The sequence below is a fragment of the Onychostruthus taczanowskii genome, unplaced genomic scaffold, assembly GCF_017590055.1.
Source record: "Onychostruthus taczanowskii isolate IOZ18803 unplaced genomic scaffold, ASM1759005v1 scaffold6, whole genome shotgun sequence".
NCBI lineage: Eukaryota > Metazoa > Chordata > Aves > Passeriformes > Passeridae > Onychostruthus > Onychostruthus taczanowskii.
In genome coordinates this window covers 7908737-7926274 of record NW_024503679.1, presented here as the reverse complement: position 1 = coordinate 7926274, position 17538 = coordinate 7908737, and the positions used below count along the sequence as shown (strand labels likewise).

Sequence of the window (17538 nt, the reverse complement as noted above, 5' to 3'; positions counted from 1 at the left end):
CGAGACTTGGCACGCGCGGCGCGGCGAGGCCGAGGCGGTCGGGGCCCGTTTCAAACCGGCGGTCGCTGGGCCGCGGCCCGGCACGAGATGGCGGAGAGCGACAGGGCGGAGGCGGCCGCGCCGCGCCGCCGCCGCCGCAGCAGCAGCAGCAGCCGGCACCGCAACAACAGCCGCCGCAACAGCCGCCGCAGGATGAGGAGGCGGCGGCGGCCGCGGCACCCGGTAGCGGCGCGGGCAGCGCAAATGGCGTCAAAATGTGTGTGAGGGCAGGGCCGGGAGGGCAGCGGGGGCAGCGCGGCTGGGGGGGCGGCGGGAGGAGGTGGCCGGACCCCCCCGCCCCCATGGCTCCTCCTCCGCGGGGCCGGGGGGCCCCTCCCGCCCCGGGAGCTCGGGGAGGCCGCGGCCCGGGCCCGGGGCAGGCGGCGGCTCTTGGTCCGCGGCCGCTGAGGGCTGGGCGGTGCGAGGCCCCCTCGCAGGGCAGGGCAGGGCTGCGAGCCCCGGGCTCCGGTACCTGGCGGAGCGGTTCCCACGGGATACCCCTCCAGGAGCGTTCCGCATCGCTTCTGGTGCCGTTTACGTTTCCACTTCTTGCTATTTGTAAAGCCGTTGAACTAGTCTTTGTTTACGTGAGAATAGTAAGACAGCCCTATAGTAATTTACTTTCTGAAAACAAACCCTGCACATGCATACATGAAGTTTTCTTGGAAAGTAACATTTTCATACACGGAGTAAGTAAAATTGTGCCTTTTATAGTAGGTCTAAAAGGAATTTAGTATGAGGGAGCTGGAAATACCAGCTCTCTGGAACAATACCATGAATAACTTTGTGTGCGTGGTTCTTGATGTCAGGCTTTGAGGGTTGTCACTCTTTAGATTTTGGCCTTAGATCGTTGGAATTTCAATATCTCTTCCAATCTCATTCAGATCTTGGAGGCAGAATGCATTTACAGTAGACTTACTTTTACAGTACATCAAAGCTGTTGGAGTCGGTGAAGTTTTGACATGTTCTAAGCAGCCCTGCTCTGATACTATTGTGTTTAAAAATGCATATGGGATCATCTTCAGTATAAAGCTGGAGGAATAAATATGTACTTCATGCCTTTACTTGACTCCCTTTAAATTTTATTTTACTTTACAAGCTAAAAATTCCACTTGACTGTAAAATGGAATTTGTGGATTTGTTTTCTTTTTCCCTAGTCTGGCCCTCGGCTTCCAGACTGCGCAGATTAGAATTGAATTTTCACAGGATGGTTGTCACCCTTCTTGCCTCTTTTCGGCTTAGAAATTTTATTGCCTGTTGAGGTTGCTACTGTTGAAATGAAGTATTTTTTCTGTATCCCTCTTGTCAACAGTATCTTCTTTTCCCTCCAAAACCTCACAAGCGAATGAAAAATCACAGTCATTCTACCTGGTAGAAGTTGAAGTTTGAAAGTAATGGGGGGATCTTGGTAACAGAGATTCAAATCTTATTCTTTCACATACAGTTTCTAATCTTCCCCCAAACGGGTGTACAAAGGATTAAGCTGTCAGTCTGTGGGTGAAATGTATTACTTGAAAGAAAAAGGATATTATTAACCTGGTTTGCTTAGCATTGATTAAAAACTGGAGAGGAATCCTGACTCAGTTTGCGCACTTCCCCAAGTTTTTTGTGTTGGGAGGTGGAACTGTTCAGCACAACAAAGCTAAAATGATCCATGTGCTTTGAAATCACATGTTGTGAACTTCTTCCATTTCTGTCTGCTTATCTTATTATGGACACTTGTGAGGAGGAGTAGAAGTTTCTTTTAAAAATTCAAGTTTGAAGGCTTTCATGTTGATGTATCTTGTGCTTATTATTTATAGGCTTCTAGTTTTGCTTGTCTTTTGTCTTCAAAACTTCATGGAAAGTTCAAAAGCGTTTTTTTCCTCCAAAAGGTATAATTGGTCTTTCAAATCAATGAGCATATGCACTTTTTTTTAAGAACTAATTGTAGACATCTTTTTTTCCAGTTCTAGGAACAGTGATGGTCTGTGATTTCACAGGCAAATATTAATTTAATGTATGAAATGTGTAGCTCACATAAAAGGTAAAGATTAGAAATTATTATTGTTTTTCCCCATGAAAATGTCAGTTTATAATTTCTGAGTCTGTCTTTACTGTGGTCTGTAGGTGAGTAATGTGGCTTTGCTCTGAATGTATTTATGACTGAAATGATTGTTAATGTGTGAGGAGAAGGATAAGAGTTGTAAAAGGATTTCTGCCTCCGCCTGGTCACTGGCCTGTGCTGTTTTGGCAGATGAGTTTTGCGAGAAGGATTGTTTCTTTAATTAATCCTCTATTTTCAGCAGCCTGGCTGTGATTCCCAGACCAAGTGCAGTGTGGCTTTGTTTCCCAGATTTAGGAGTTTATGCCAGGCTTGTATCTTCTGTGCTCTCTGCTGATTTGTACAGCCGGGTCTTGCAGAGCCTCTGGATTCCATATTTGGAGAGCTGTCTCATCCTGTGCCCTGCACTGAGCACCAAGGGGCTGTTTCATAATCCTTTAAGCAGGAAAGAGCTTAAAAGGCTGAAGAGAATCCATTGCTCTAATCCTAAAACTTAAGGAAGAACTCAGATTTTTACTAGGAGTCTTGTTGGGCAGGAGTTTTGCATTTGCAGATGGGATTGGATTGGAAGGAACTGATTTGGCTGGAAGACCTGATACTCTGCTCTTTGCCTCCTCCCTTGGATCCCTCCAGTTCCTGCATTTTTCCCTTCATTTCACTTGACTACACAGCCACACAAGAATTGTGTTGTCACACAGATAGGATGGTGTGGAGGAGGGATGATGCAGAGGGACTTGGAGAAAGCTTGAACCAGATAACATGTTGTTGACTTGAGATGTTTTAAATTTTACAAATGCTTGCCCCAGGGGAGTATCTGTGCATTTCCCAGTTGCTAATCCAGTCTTAATCCACATATAAACACAAGGACTGTGAAGTTAATACCATGTGAGTGTTTCAAAATTGGGGGAAAAGTCAGAGGAGAAGTATGGATGTATTTAAATGTACTCCCTGGAAAAATGTCCAGCCTTGAGTAGATAATACATTTAGCTTCTTGAAAAGCTCCTTGAATGTGCTTTTGAGTGCAGCACTGCCACTTACTCACTGTTTTGTTAACTATGCAGAGAGCTGAAAACTTGTCAGTTAATCAAAGTCACTGGTTTTGCCATATGTTGTGGTTGTAAAACTGAAATGCCTGAAACCTTCCAAAGTGTCTCAGTGAGATAAAAACTAAGCCTTCTAAAATGTAGGAACTATAGTAAAGATAGTGATGTAATTTAAGAAGCAGGGTTCACAATCATTCACTTCTGTCAGTCCTGTAGGATATCACCTTCTAATTGTTCTAAATTAAGATGCTGATTCTGGCTTTTTGAAATACATGTTTCTGTAAAAGTGCTTTTAAAGTTTCTCTTTAAGTAGACAGTGATGTCTACTTAAAGATGCTAAGTAGCATCTGTTTAGTGGATCACATTTGTGTGATTTTATTCAGTGGATTCTTTCAGTTCAGCAGTTCTGCATTTTAAAAGTAACAATTCAGGCTCCTTGAGCCTCTGTTGGCATGCTAAATGACCTTGTGATAATAACAATATCAGGAATGCTGAAGAGTTACAGATACTTCTTCTAATTCTGTTCAAAGTGTATGATCTTACTGAAGTTGGGATTTGGACTGCTGTGGAAGAAAAGCAGCCAATTTTCTTGCATTTTCATCTAAAAAAATTTTTAAAAGGAGAATTTTGGTGCTATTGGTGAAGTTTTGAAAGGCTGAGGGCCAGGTGTCTGCTTTGTTGTTTTTAGTGGATAATACCTAGTTACCTAATTAGTCTTAGATTTATAGCATGGCTTAATACAGCTGTTTCCTATGCATTTAACAAGTTTTCAAATTCTAGTAGTGTTAAGCGGTGAAATTGAATAAATATTTGTTGCTCTTAGTTGGATTTTAATTTCTAACAGTAATCTGGGACAAATTGTGAATAAAACCCATAGTTTGATATCAAACCTAGTGGAGTTGATTTTGATATATTATTACTCCATTGAATTAAGCATCACGAGCTGTTTCAACTCTCCAGCTTAGGCTGTTTCTGCTCCCACTTCTCCGGTGAATATCCTGTAACTTGTCCAAGTGAGGTGTGAAAATTACCAAAGCACCAAGGCGTGGGTATTGAGGTCATTTTCCACCCTTTCTGTTTTGGTCTTTGTAGTAGTTTCATACTTCCATCTTTCTGAGTCTTGACAGAGAGTATGTGCTGGCACAGAGTGCCCAGAGTTGTGGATGCCCCATCCCTGGAAGTGTTAAAAGTTGGATGGAGCCCTGAGGAAGGGGATTTAGTGAAAGGTGTCCCTGCCCATTGGAATTAAATGCTCTTTAAGGTCCCTTCCCACCCGTACCATTCTAGGATTCTGTGATTCTGTGAAATGGAATGTTAGTGAATTAGTAAGATGTACTTTCTTTACTTAGTATTGGAACATTTTTTTTGTTTTTGCTAAAGCAGTGTATTTTGGAATTACTCTGATAGCATGAATTTATTTTTCCTAATTTGAAAAGCAGCATTTGACATCCTGGGAGTTCCAATAGCATAGAAAATACTCAGTTATATAGGTGGGAAGTGGGGTAGTCTAATCCAACACAAGACTAACAGTGTTTTTGTTTGGATTTTTGTTTTTTAATGTAGGGATAATGATGAGACAGCAAAAGAAGGGAAAGCACCAGTGAAAGAAAAGTTTGTTGCAAAAGCAAAGGCAATCCCTTCTCTTGGAAGCAAGAATAAATTCCACCCCTATGCAAAGGAGAAGAATGCAGGCTCTGGAGACAAGAAGGCTGTTAATCGCAATAGAGTTTTTATTAGCAACATCCCGTATGACATGAAATGGCAAGCTATTAAAGACCTGATGAGAGAGAAAGGTAACTTACTCCTTGTAATACACTTCACACAGAAACCAGTGGGGCTTAAATGCAACCCATGTGTCCTTTGAGCCACACAGATTTGGTTTGACTTTTTTTGTTTTGGCCTGTACTTGGTACATCTATCTCCCTTCCCCCTCTTTCATCCGAGACAATTGCATTGCAGGGTAGGCTGGGTAAATGAAGTGCTCAAATCTTCTGCCATTCTGGTGTGATAGTAGAGAGTATATGCATGACCTCATGAGTTCTTAAAGAGATTGTGTTTTGTCTAGTTGTAGTTCCTGTAGATTTTTTTTTCTCTAAGGGCTTTTGTATTTAAGCAACACATGAAGTGTGTTAACCTGAATAATAAGGGATGTCTTTCAAAAGTTGTTTTGTATTTCTTTGGTGGAATCTGGCTGTGGCATTAACTTTGTCTGCATTGTCACTACTGCCATGACTGTTTGTCTGGAGCTTTGTATTAAAAGCTTGTTCCTATTGTTGCAGTTCTGATAGAGAAACCTGACTACCCCAAAAATTTATTTCAGATTTGGGGTAAAATAACGATAATATATGGATTTTGTAAAAAGTTAGTTCTGTGTTTTCCTTGAAAAATTGATTCTTCAAAAGTAATGCAAAGCACACTTGGCTTTTAGGCTGTGCAAAATGCCAGACCCCCCTTCTGTAACTGCTGGCTTATCTGTTGTAAGGTGACGTGACTATTTGATTGGTTTATTTACTTAAACTTCCTACTTTAGAAAGTGAGTCGCTTGCTGTGAAATATTTGATGTGTAAATTTGGTTATTATTGAAGGCAAACTTTTGATTGAAGATATTCAGGTAGAAAGTCACCTTAAAACAGGTGTTGTGAGTAGGATGATAAATGTAACACTTTTCAGTGAACATTGAAGTTTCATTTGTTAGGTTAAGGGACTGTGTATATCTGAATTTGTTCACCAACTATATCATACTGGCCAAAATATGATCTGTAGTATGAATTAGGTTAAATATAGTTGTTTGTTTTTAGCTTTTGAGAATGTGGCTGCTGCATATTTCTGAAAATTAGCTAAATTATATAGCCATTGACAGGAGGTATGGTTGGTCTGGTTTTGATTGTTGGTGAATAATAGGTGATTCTCTGTAGACTTGTGCACAGGGGCACAGTAAAGAAAGATGCTGGTGTTTAAATGCATTGTCTCTTGGTATTTTCCCTTTGTATGTCTTATGTAGTTGGTGAGGTTACATACGTGGAGCTGTTTAAGGATGCTGAAGGAAAATCAAGGGTAAGTGCCGTGGGCAACAATCTGCTAGAGGTTTAAAAGTTCCTCAGCAGTTTTATTTTTGTATAATACCTGTACCAGTTATTGGAAAGTAAGTTTCATTTTTACACTGATTTTCATTAAGGTAGCCTTGAGGATTCTCTATTAGAAGTAGTCTGACACCTTCATGCAACTCACACTAGTTGGTTGTAAGGGGCAAAGTACTTCTGTAAATGTTAACAAATGGCTTTTACTTAATTCTTCTTTTTAGCCAACACCTTTGTCTTGGTACAAATCTGTTTCATGTAAAGGATGTTCAATAAACCAATCATTTTATTTAAATTTTGTTAGTGTAGGATGCTCTTCTTGGGGCCAATAAGTATAAAATATTAGCTAAGAATATACTGAGTGAAGTGCCTGATTTCACAGCTTTGCAGGATTGGTACTTTAAAACACTGGCTTAATGTAGTTACTTTCTTAAAACTAAATGGATGGAGATGGTTGGTAGCCAACAGAGTGCCTGCAATGAGGCACAAATAGTGAAGATTGTTAAAGCTCCTCTGTCTTATTAATAATAGTCAAAAGTTTGGCCAATAGCAGCTCCAAACCTGCAGTGAGAACGTGAGAAATGCAGGTTTGAGTCTTAACTGAGGTAGTATCAATTGTTGTAAATTATTTTCTTTAATACTTGTTAAAACTAAAACATGCTGTCAGCTTTGCTATGCTTTAAGAAATCCTCAACTCTTGCTTGATTAGAAGGATGCTGGTGCAGTCAATAAGGTTATTTTCTTGTAAGGTAATTTCTCAATTATGTTGTAGTACTGAAGAGGTATGCAGATTGCTTTTTCCTTGTAGTGGTGTACTTGATGTAGGTAGATTTTAATTTTGTAGTTAGTGGACAACTTTTAATGACATGATGAGTGTCTTGATTGGTTTTTGGTTATGTTTTGGGGTTATTTTCTTTCCACCCTTTCCCTCCCACCTCCTCTTCCCAGTTGTCCTTACATGGATCTGTGTGGCATTTTTCCAATTCTGGTTTGACTCAAAGAGCATAAGAGACAATGTATTCTCTTGTATTTGAACGGTATGTATGCTGAGAACGTAGGCGAAATTCAGATTGGCTACCACTAAAGAGCATATATTTTGGATTTTGAAGCTGAAAATAACTTGTGTAGTTACTTAACAGTGAGCTGGGATCTTTAACTGGAATCTTCATTGGTCTGTCATATGTGCTGACTTCTTTTTTTTCTTGCTTGTTTTCTCTTTACATGTGATGACAAATCTCGTGGATATAGGGTTGTGGGTAAGTTTCTTTTTTTATGTGTGTAGAAGCACACTGCTATCCAAGCATTCTATTACTTTTGACATGTTAAACTTTATTTTAACATTCTAAATGTTTTGATCTCTTTCTAAGTGTGGTTGAATTCAAAGATGAAGAATTTGTTAAGAAGGCATTAGACACTATGAACAAATATGATCTTAGCGGAAGACCCCTGAATATTAAAGAGGTATGTTTATTGCTGCTGTTTTGAATTTGAAATAGTGAAGATACTAAAGCTACTGAGATGACCATACAGGGTTTTGAGATCTTAGATGTGCAATTTCCAGATTCATGTTTTGTAAAATTTTCTTCATGGGCTGAACTGCCTGTTGGCTTGCAGAAGGTTGGATACCATACCGAGTAAATTGACAAAAAGCATGTCCTAAAATCAAAATAGTCTAAAGCCGTTTAAAGCTATTAAAACAACTTTACTTCATATTCTTACCTTAGGGTTTTTCCAGTGTAGGTAATCTATGTTTACATTGCTTACCTGCTTCAAAATACGACACAGAATGAGCTAATTATTAGACCACTACATATGTGCAAAGATGGGGCTGGAAATAGAGAAGTTGTGCTGTCCAGAAAATGAAATAATGTCAACATTTCTATTGTAGTGCTGTAGTATATGATGGTATCTGATGCAGTTCTTCCTGTCCTGTTACAATTTTAATAATGGTATTAATAAATAATACAAAACCACCACCTAATTAAATTAATTCAATTCTTGGAAGAAAGTGCTAGACTGACAGTCCTTTAGCTTGAAATCTTTTCTACTTGTCCATAGGCTAGGTACAGCATGTGAAGTGGCAGTGCACGCTTCCTCAACAAGTGCTTTGCCAATATGCCTCAACCCTCATCTGAAAGGACCCACCTTTAGAGGTGAGGGAATTAGGTCTCCATGCTAATTCAGTTCATGATCCCTCTGACATGGACAAGCGTATTTATTAGTTGATAATTTTGATGGGTTTGTGCAGAATTTCAAATAGTACCATTTTGTTTGTTGCCAGTCCAGTTGTTGATGGTTAAGTGGCTTTGTTTGTGCCCACATTTCAGGATCCTGAAGGGGAACATGCTCGTAGGGCACTGCAGCGGGGAGGAGGGCAGTTTCCAGGAGGACATGGACCTGATGCAGCACCTGGAATGATGAATTTACCACCTTCTATTCTCAATAATCCAAACATTCCTCCTGAGGTTATCAGTAATCTGCAAGCAGGCAGGCTCGGATCCACGATTTTTGTTGCCAATGTAAGCTTAAAACTGTATTTTATAACTTTAGTGCTTGATCTTGATCTTTGTGACACGTCTTATACCTGTGTAGTTCAGATTTAATATAAAGAGGAGGTTGAAATAGTTCACAGTTAGTATATTTAATTGAAAATGTTGGGTATGTGTTCAGATTTTGGACGTGGAAGGATACACTGAACTCTTGAGACTGACATGGACTTCTAATTATTGCAGTCATCTGTTGATTCAAAAATATTTAATGCATTTTTCACTATTTACAATTGCATTTCTTTTTTATTAAATGTATACATCAGTTTACTTCAGTTTATCTTGCTGGTTACTTTAGACTAACACGATAAGGTTCCAACAAATACAGTGGTTTGAGTTCTTTATTAGCACAAAAGACTACTGTATTTATATGAGGTCTTGTGGAATTACAGCTACTCTTCTCAAGAACCAGCCCAATGGTAGTATGTTAATTAGAGTAAAATACATGTACATATTGTGCATACATGTACATACGTGTCATACATGTACAATTGGTGACTTTTTGGACTTTGACACAGTGTGCATATATTACAAAATCTCATCTATTTACAATTATCAAGCATTTTGTCAATGAAGAGTTAACAGCAATGCAGAAAATCTCTTCCAAATGTAATAGCAGAATAGAGATGTGCAATGAAATCACTGATGTATTTCTGTGTTTAAGCTTGACTTCAAAGTTGGCTGGAAGAAACTGAAGGAGGTATTCAGCATTGCTGGAACTGTGAAGCGTGCAGACATCAAAGAAGATAAAGATGGCAAGAGTCGAGGAATGGGGACAGTTACCTTTGAACAAGCAATTGAAGCTGTTCAAGCAATATGTATCCTTGGTTTTGGTTTTCAAAAATAATTGATCATATATTGATTAATCTTTAATGGTTCTGGCAGCGTAGTTTTGCAAATGGTGCTTATTTGCCTTTGTAGCTACCCTATAGAGACTAGAGTGAATACTGTGCAGATTACATTTGTAATACCTGAATTTACTGCTAAATTCTAAAAATTCCTCATGATGTTGAACAAAATTAAAATACCTGGCGGTGTGACGATTGTGAAACTAACTTCAGTGTACCTAACAGCTTGTATTGCATCTTCTGGCCCTTGAATTGGGTTTCTAAAGCTAAGGTAGGGAAAGATAAGACTCATGGTAATTGTACAAAAATTTAATTTTTTTTTAAAGTTATTACATTGATTCTTCAGAAACAGTTAAATTGCCTTTTTAAGACTCCTTGACTTGCATTTCTTCAGCTATGTTCAATGGACAATTCCTGTTTGATAGACCCATGCATGTTAAAATGGTAAGTTGCTTTCATTTCTTTCTACTTGCATGTCTCTGCCAAAACATTGAAGGGATCATAGCATAACATCCTTGTTTTTTGTCAGGATGACAAATCAGTTCCTCATGAAGACTTCCGTGTTGTGGACAGCAAAAGTTCACAATTACCTCGTGAGTGCCTGCTCTGTTTTCTGCTCCTTGCGCTTAGTATATGGTGATCTGTGGTTTTGCACAGTTTAGCAGTAATTTTGCTGACTGTGGTCTCTGTGATACAGAGGAAGGTCTCTCTTCTGATCATACTTACTTTTCTTTGTTTTTGAGGTGGTCTTGGTGGCATTGGTATGGGACTTGGACCAGGTGGACAGCCCATCAGTGCAACACAGCTGAGCATGGGTGGTGGAATGGGGAGCATGGGTCCAGGAGGTAAATCCATAGTCTTAATTTTTAAGTTATACAAAGCTCATTTAAAAATTTTAAAGTTTAAAATTGTAATTTCTGTGTTTGCAAAAATGACAGACTTTTGACAAAGCAAGCCTTGTCTAGTGTGCTTTTGAGGTTTTAACTCTGACTTTTTAAAAATTCATTAGGGTGTACTAAGTGTTCTTTATCTTTTTGGTTTAAAGGTATGGGAATAGACGGCCCAGGATTTGGTGGAATGAGTAGAATGGGAGGCGGTACGTGCAATGAAGTTTTTTGCATTAGATTTTTCTTTAATACTGTATAGAAAACACTTTTCCTTATTTTGCAGGGCTTCCTGGATTTCGTGGAATGGAAGGAATGCCTAACATGGGAGGATTTGGAGTCAACAGAATGGGAGGTAGTTGAACACCGTTCCTGTACACCTATGAGTTGCTGATATTTATTTATTGAAAGCTCTCCATTTAGGGGTGGGCAGTATAAATGAGTTCAAAGGAAGTAGTTGCATGAGTGGAGGCCTAGGAACTTGTAGGATAGTTGAGTGTGTAATAGGTGCCTCTGACTTGTGCATTAGACTCACTTCTGTTTAAACAAGCGGCTGTGAAACAAGTGTTGTAGGAGCATCAACTTAGATGTAAATAACAGAACATTCCTGGTTTTTTGCTTCGTTCTTTACAGAAATGTTCCGTGGTGGAATGGGAGGAAACATGGAAAGAGAATTTGGCCGTGGTGACATGGCATTGAACCGTGGTTTTGGAGAGTCTTTTGGAAGGATGGGTATGGTAACTTGTTAAATTTTCTGTGACATAGTATTGGAAGAATTTTGCTAGAAGGAGACCTGGTTTCATTTAGTCATCTTCTGTCTCTTCTCCCCCAGTCATTGCTGTAAGGATATAATCTGAATGTTCATTACAGTCACCACTTAAGACAGGGGTTCAGGTGTGGAGGGTTTTTTTCCCTCTGTAAAATATGTATGGAATAGCTGTTCAAGGAAAGCATTTACCTTCATACTGTATGTTTTGTGGCATATTAAATCTTTGGGGTGTTGAAGTATATGCTTCTGATAATCCTGATCAAGGTGTCCATGTACAGCCTTTGTAACTTCCATGAGCCTGTTCTGCAAATGCATGGTGTAAGACTGTTTCTACTGCAGATCAGGTCACATTGGACAGGAGTGTTGAATTCTGGTGCTTTCAGTTTTTCTCCTACCTTCTGAGCTCCTGTAGCTCAGAATGGTATGTATTGGCCTCTTCTGTAACTGAGCCAGGATTATTTTGTTAATAGATGATGTCTTGTTGGCAGTGGGGTTCCCTCGAATGAGTTACTCTTCCATCTTCAAAGGCATGGAAGGGCTCAACAAAAGAGCCTTCTTGCCTTTTGTTTCTATGCTGTTACCTGGATGAATCACAGAATCCCTCAGGTTGAAAAAGATCACCGAGTCCAGCCTTTAACCCAACACTGACAAGTCTGCCACTAAACCAGGTTACCAAGAGCCACGTGTACATGTCTTTTAAATCCCTCCAGGGATGGTGATGCCACCACTTCCTTGATCAGTCTGTTCGTATGATTGACAACTCTTCCTGTGAAGCATTTTTTCTGATATCCAATCTGAACCTCCTTGGTTTAACTTGAGGCCATTTCCTCTTGTTGTTTTGCTTTTTACTTGGTGGAAGAGACTGACCCTATGTCTCTGCAACCTTCTTTAAGATAGTTACAGTGAGCAGAAAGGTCCTCCCTGAGTCTCTTCCTCTCCAGGCTGAGCACCCCAGCTCCCTCAGCCATTCCTCACAAGGCTTGTGCTCCAGAGCCTTGATCAGCTGTGTTGCCCTTTTCTGGACACGCTCCAGTACCTCTATGTCTTTCTTGTTGTAAGGGGCCTGAAACTGAGCACAAAATGTATTATAGGAGACAGCTTTCTTCCTCTTCCCTGTTTCTTGTACTTTTCCATTCCCTTAATTCACTTCCTTGGAAGAGAAGAACTCCTAAGAGCATAAGGTTCATCTGGTCTAAAAGTTGATTTTTTAAAAAATATTTTTATTAGATGAGGCAAGTCATAGCAAAGGGTAACTGTTGTGTGCTTCTCTTCAGTAGTGATAATTGTGTAGAAGTGGTAAGAACATAATAAGCTTGTCCTTTGAGCTGGTCTTAATGCCTTGGAATGAATGTCTTAGAAATCAAGTGTATGCCTTCACTCTGGCTACTTGCATAAACATCTGTTTCCTGAGTGAAAATGCAAGGCCACTTAAGTTATAAATGTTTCTGCAAGCAGTAGGGTTTTGAGTCTTCTGGTGGTAACATGTTGGTTGAAAAATTCATGAACATGGCCACGGCGAGAAACTGATGTGGGTGTCTTTCGTTCAGTGGATCCAGCAAGCTTCAATTTACAAACTATCAGTGATCTGTCCATTTGAATAGTGTCCTGAGAACTAAGATTAGAGATTCCCAGCTTCACCTTAAATAATGGAAGGAAATTGTAGGGACTTTTAACAGATCCTGTGTTTGATCAGGGAAGGCCCTGATGTACTCCTATTACAGTATTTAGGTTAATGGTATCTTAAAAATAAATACTGTGAAGGCATTTGGTTTTAGTAACCGTGAAATCAAGGAAGGTGTCTTTGATAGGGCTATAGTATCAGAGTAGAATTGAGGATGTTTGATTTGCAGCAGAATTATGGACTTTTTATACTGTCAAGTTCATATAAGATGAAGCATGGAATTTTGAGGTTGTTTTTCCCAATGTGGGAAATGACCCATTTAGTTTTACCATGTTTGTGCTGCTGGCAGGCTGTCAGAGGGGAGAAAAGCTAGAAAGAAATCAGAGTAGCTTAAGTCCTGTAGTAGAAAAGGAGAGACTAACTTTACTTACAAGGTGTTCCTGTTTAGTTTGGATAGTAAAGGCACATGCTAAAGTGCCCCTATAGAAAAAACATTGCCAGGGAACATTGAGAATAGTGCACTTCATTAGCGTGTGCTTTGTTTTTTTTCACTAACTGGTGGTTTCAGTGTATGTCACTTCATTATTTTTCTCTGTTTAGGTGGTGCAATGATTGGTGTTTTTGCAGGAGGAATGGGAGCACCTAGCATGGGCCCAATAAGATCTGGAATGAGTAGGTTAACTTGTTTCAATAGAACATAAATGCGTAGGCAATGTAACAATACCATGTACACCTACTTGTATCAGAGGAACTTGCTGTAGTGTAGTGTCTTGCTGTTGAGGGAAGTAGAACTCAGTTGCATGTGACAAGTCTAACAGTTTTCAAAGCTGTGTTGTTGAGGTAAAAGTTCAGAGGAAAACTAGCTAATACAGTCTTTCCCTAAATCTCAGATTTGGAATCGTTTCAACTTCTAGTTTGGAGGGAGAAGTGATTAAAGTAAATTTGTGTTTCAGAAAGAAAGACAGGCAGTTATTTGAGTAAACTTCATGAAGCTGAACCTCAGTAATCTGTCATCACTGAAATAAAAAATCATTGAATTTCAGATTATCCTCCAGTTTAATTTTGTGCAAAGCTCCAATACTGAGTTTGTACTGCACCAGCTCTCTGATTTCCTCATGCTAGAGCAGATGAGAAACTAAAATCTTGCTAGTGCCAATCTTAGAAAGCATAAGGCTTGAAGAGAGGGTCCCTCATGAATGATCTTGATCATTTTACTGTACATTAATTTTTAATTATGAATCCAGAAATATTATAGTATTTGAATGCTATTACTCTTAGTTACTTGTATAAATAAATTAATACATTTTATTCCATGTATGTACTTTTTGTTGGGGTTTGAACCATGACACATAGGAAAGTTCATGCTCTTTACAGTACTTGCGGTAACTTCTGTTCTTGGCAAAAAAAAAAAAAGCCTTCTCTAGAAGATTTTGTCATTATTTGTGGGTATGGCTGCATTAAGTTAAGCTGAATATAAATGAAGGAAGCCAAATAAACAATAATATATCTGGTCAAATTATCTGTATCTAAGCATCGCCACAGTTATGTATTTGATCTTTTTGGTAAAGGGTGTCATATTTTTTTTAATTAAACAAGACAGACTTTGAATTCTTGTGTTCAACATTTTGCTACATTGGATGGTATGACTAATAGCTTGATGCAGTTTTGTTTTACTATTTTAGAACTGACACTCTATATCTTGTATAATACTTTGTCTTAAAATACTAGCCATTCTCCTTGATAAATCACTGTGCATGTATAAAAGTTATGGTTTATATTACAGCAGTTTTAATAAAGTTATTCTTCTCCTGAAAAAAGAACTTTATTTTATACCGAATACCTGTGTGTTTATTACTAAAAGAAGATTTTATTTTATCCTCCATTTCTTTCTCTGTGTAGGTGGTGGCATGGGTGGTATGAACAATATGGCTGGAGGAATGGGAATGGATCGGATGGGTTCCGGTTTTGATCGAATGGGACCTGCCATGGGTGGAGGCCTGGACAGGAACATGGACATCGATCGAGGATTTGGGCCTGGCCCCATGGGAGGTGGCATGAGAGAGAGATTAGGCTCTAAAGGCAACCAGATATTTGTGAGAAATGTAAGCAATTAAATATATAGGAACCACAAGCTTATTTTGTGTGTATGTTTGATTACCTGCTCTTATTCTCGTTGTAATATTTTGTTATCAATAATACTTTTTTATTTTAGCTTCCTTTTGACTTGACCTGGCAGAAGCTAAAGGAGAAATTCAGTCAATGTGGTATGTATATGAGCTTTACCCCTGTTCGTCTCCATGGACTTCATGTGTTACGTGGTGTTTATTAGATAACCACAGGAAGACTGTTGTCTGACTCTGAAGAAGAGTCTGGCTAGATTTATTTTTCTTGTTTCACCCAGCATTCTTGAGTTATATAAATATTTTTTAGGCATGAAAGAACACAAGACCAAGGTACATTATGGGCTTTGTTGGCTCTGAGTGCTCACTTGCTATAACCTTGAACCTATTCCTTTAATAAAATTACTCTTTGATTTTTTTTTTTTTTTTCTGACGTGTTCCCTGGCCAGGAAAAGTATATAATGTAGTGTTTCCTATGAGTTAAATATGTGCAGGAGCTTGTATGTGTCCAGGTCCTGCATTACTTTAGAAACGGTGCTGCATCAAATCAGTTAGTAGTTTTGCCAGTGCAGTATTACAGGTTTTATACATCTAGGTGATCCTGATTAGCGTATTTGCAGGCTGTGATGTCCCCTTTATCTTAAGAAATAAATTTTTGTACCAAACATTAAATAATTGGTTTTATCTAATTCAGAAAAGTTGGTCTTTTCAGAGAAATAAGCGAAAAATAAAGCTTGAGTGTCAAAATACATGACATGTTTTGAAAAGACATTTTCAGAACAGAGAGCTTTAACTGAATTAGAGGATGACTTCTTATTTTGGGTAGACGGAAGAGATAATTTAAAACACACTACTGATGCCTGAGACACTCATCATACAGATGTTTACAGATTTGATATAAATCAAATGCAGTTCAATTATGAAAAATTACAAGTTGTTGATGTTTTCTTTGTAGATGGAGGATATAGCACAACAGGTTCTTTCTTTTTTTTAAGTCTTAACCTCTTGGGCAACTTCCAGATAGCTCAGAATTTTTTTTCATTATCTCTGTCGGCTAATAGATGTAGTAGTTATGTTCAATTGCTTTTAAGAATTATAAGCAACAGATTGTGTTCATGTCAGTATCATAAAGAAATACAAAGACTGTTTCCCAGTGTTCAGTTTTTTTCAGTGAAAGGACAGTTTTACATGATATTTAAAAATAAAAGGCTTTGTATTTCAGGGAAAAATTTTTTGTTCCTAGTGACATTCAGGGGCTTAGGAGGGGTGTGGTACAATATGCCATAAGCAAAAACTCATTAGCTCCAGGGAACTGAACATTCTCAGCAGTAGATCTTTATAAAAATATTACCTTGTGAGTTGAATGTCCATCCTCAAGGAAGCTCAGCAGGAACTGGATAGTGTATGGTACTTTTGAACCACGCCCAGCCTGGTAACTTTATTATAGTTTTAAAGGCTTTAATTTTGCTCTGCAGCTTCTTACCAAAATTGCCTGTTTGTGACTATTGCTTGGTAGGTTTTTGTGATGAACAGGGTGGACTGGATTAAGCTACAGTTCGGTTAATGCCTATCAATACTCACACTTCTATCAGTATGAAAAACAAACCTTTCCCTGAGTCTTACAGGGCACTTTGTTTCAAACTTGAGGTCAAATACAGGAAAGATTCGAGATAGTGGATCTGGACTTGGATTCTTTCCTGCTGTCCCGTGTCACCTTGCCTGAATGAGTGAATGTACCATCAGTCTGAAAGTGCCAATTTCAAATGATCCCCTAGATTATACTTAAAAATGGTTTTTTATTACTTCTAAGTTCTTTAAGTTGTTAGTACACTGAGGACTTGAAATAACTGCTGTTTAACTTATTTATTCAGGTCATGTAATGTTTGCAGAAATAAAAATGGAGAATGGAAAATCAAAGGGCTGTGGAACAGTCAGATTTGACTCACCAGAATCTGCTGAAAAGGCCTGTAGGATAATGAACGGCATAAAAATCAGTGGCAGAGAAATTGATGTCCGCTTGGATCGCAATGCATAATTTAAAACTGTGTGTTCAGGAACATTCCTCTGTCTGTTTAGCTTCTCTGTCTTAGTAAGTCATTTTTAGTAACATTGTATGCTTACAAAAGCTGTAAAAAGGAACTTTTAAATCCCACCAGCCTTTAACAGTATAGTGTTTAATATACTGTGATACTTGTTAACTGAATCTTACTATGTTTGGTTTTTAAAGACAATTCGCCTGATTTTTGTTGTTTTTTTAAAGGCACTGAGCACCTGCAGGTCCCTATAGACCGGGGATGCTTTGGATGCTCAGTGCCTTTGGAAAATTAGGCCAAGTGTCTCTAGTCATTCAGTTTAAATGAATGGTTATACTGTTTTTAATAAAATAAGCCATTTTCTCTGTTAATCTCCAGATTGCATAGTGGGATTTATTTAGTGTTTTCTGATCTTTTTTTTTTCCCCCCGCCAAATGTGTGTATCAACACTAATGTAAGAAGTAGATGTCTTTTTCAGGATTTTGGTTTTATATGTGCGTTGTAGTCATACTGT

The 17538-nt window shown here is 38.7% G+C and overlaps 1 protein-coding gene across 1 annotated transcript; it reads left to right on the top strand.

Annotated features, from left to right (window-relative positions):
- The first annotated feature begins 87 nt into the window (after window positions 1-87).
- On the top strand, window positions 88-17395 carry MYEF2 (myelin expression factor 2). The gene is given in 18 exon segments (XM_041418444.1): window positions 88-124; window positions 127-256; window positions 4690-4919; window positions 6128-6180; window positions 7452-7459; window positions 7571-7664; window positions 8531-8722; window positions 9414-9567; window positions 9992-10041; window positions 10127-10190; window positions 10341-10442; window positions 10643-10693; window positions 10768-10836; window positions 11115-11213; window positions 13472-13543; window positions 14771-14973; window positions 15084-15135; window positions 16863-17395. Coding segments are annotated over 18 exon segments (1824 nt in total). The 3' UTR covers window positions 17027-17395.
- Window positions 17396-17538: the final 143 nt, after the last annotated feature.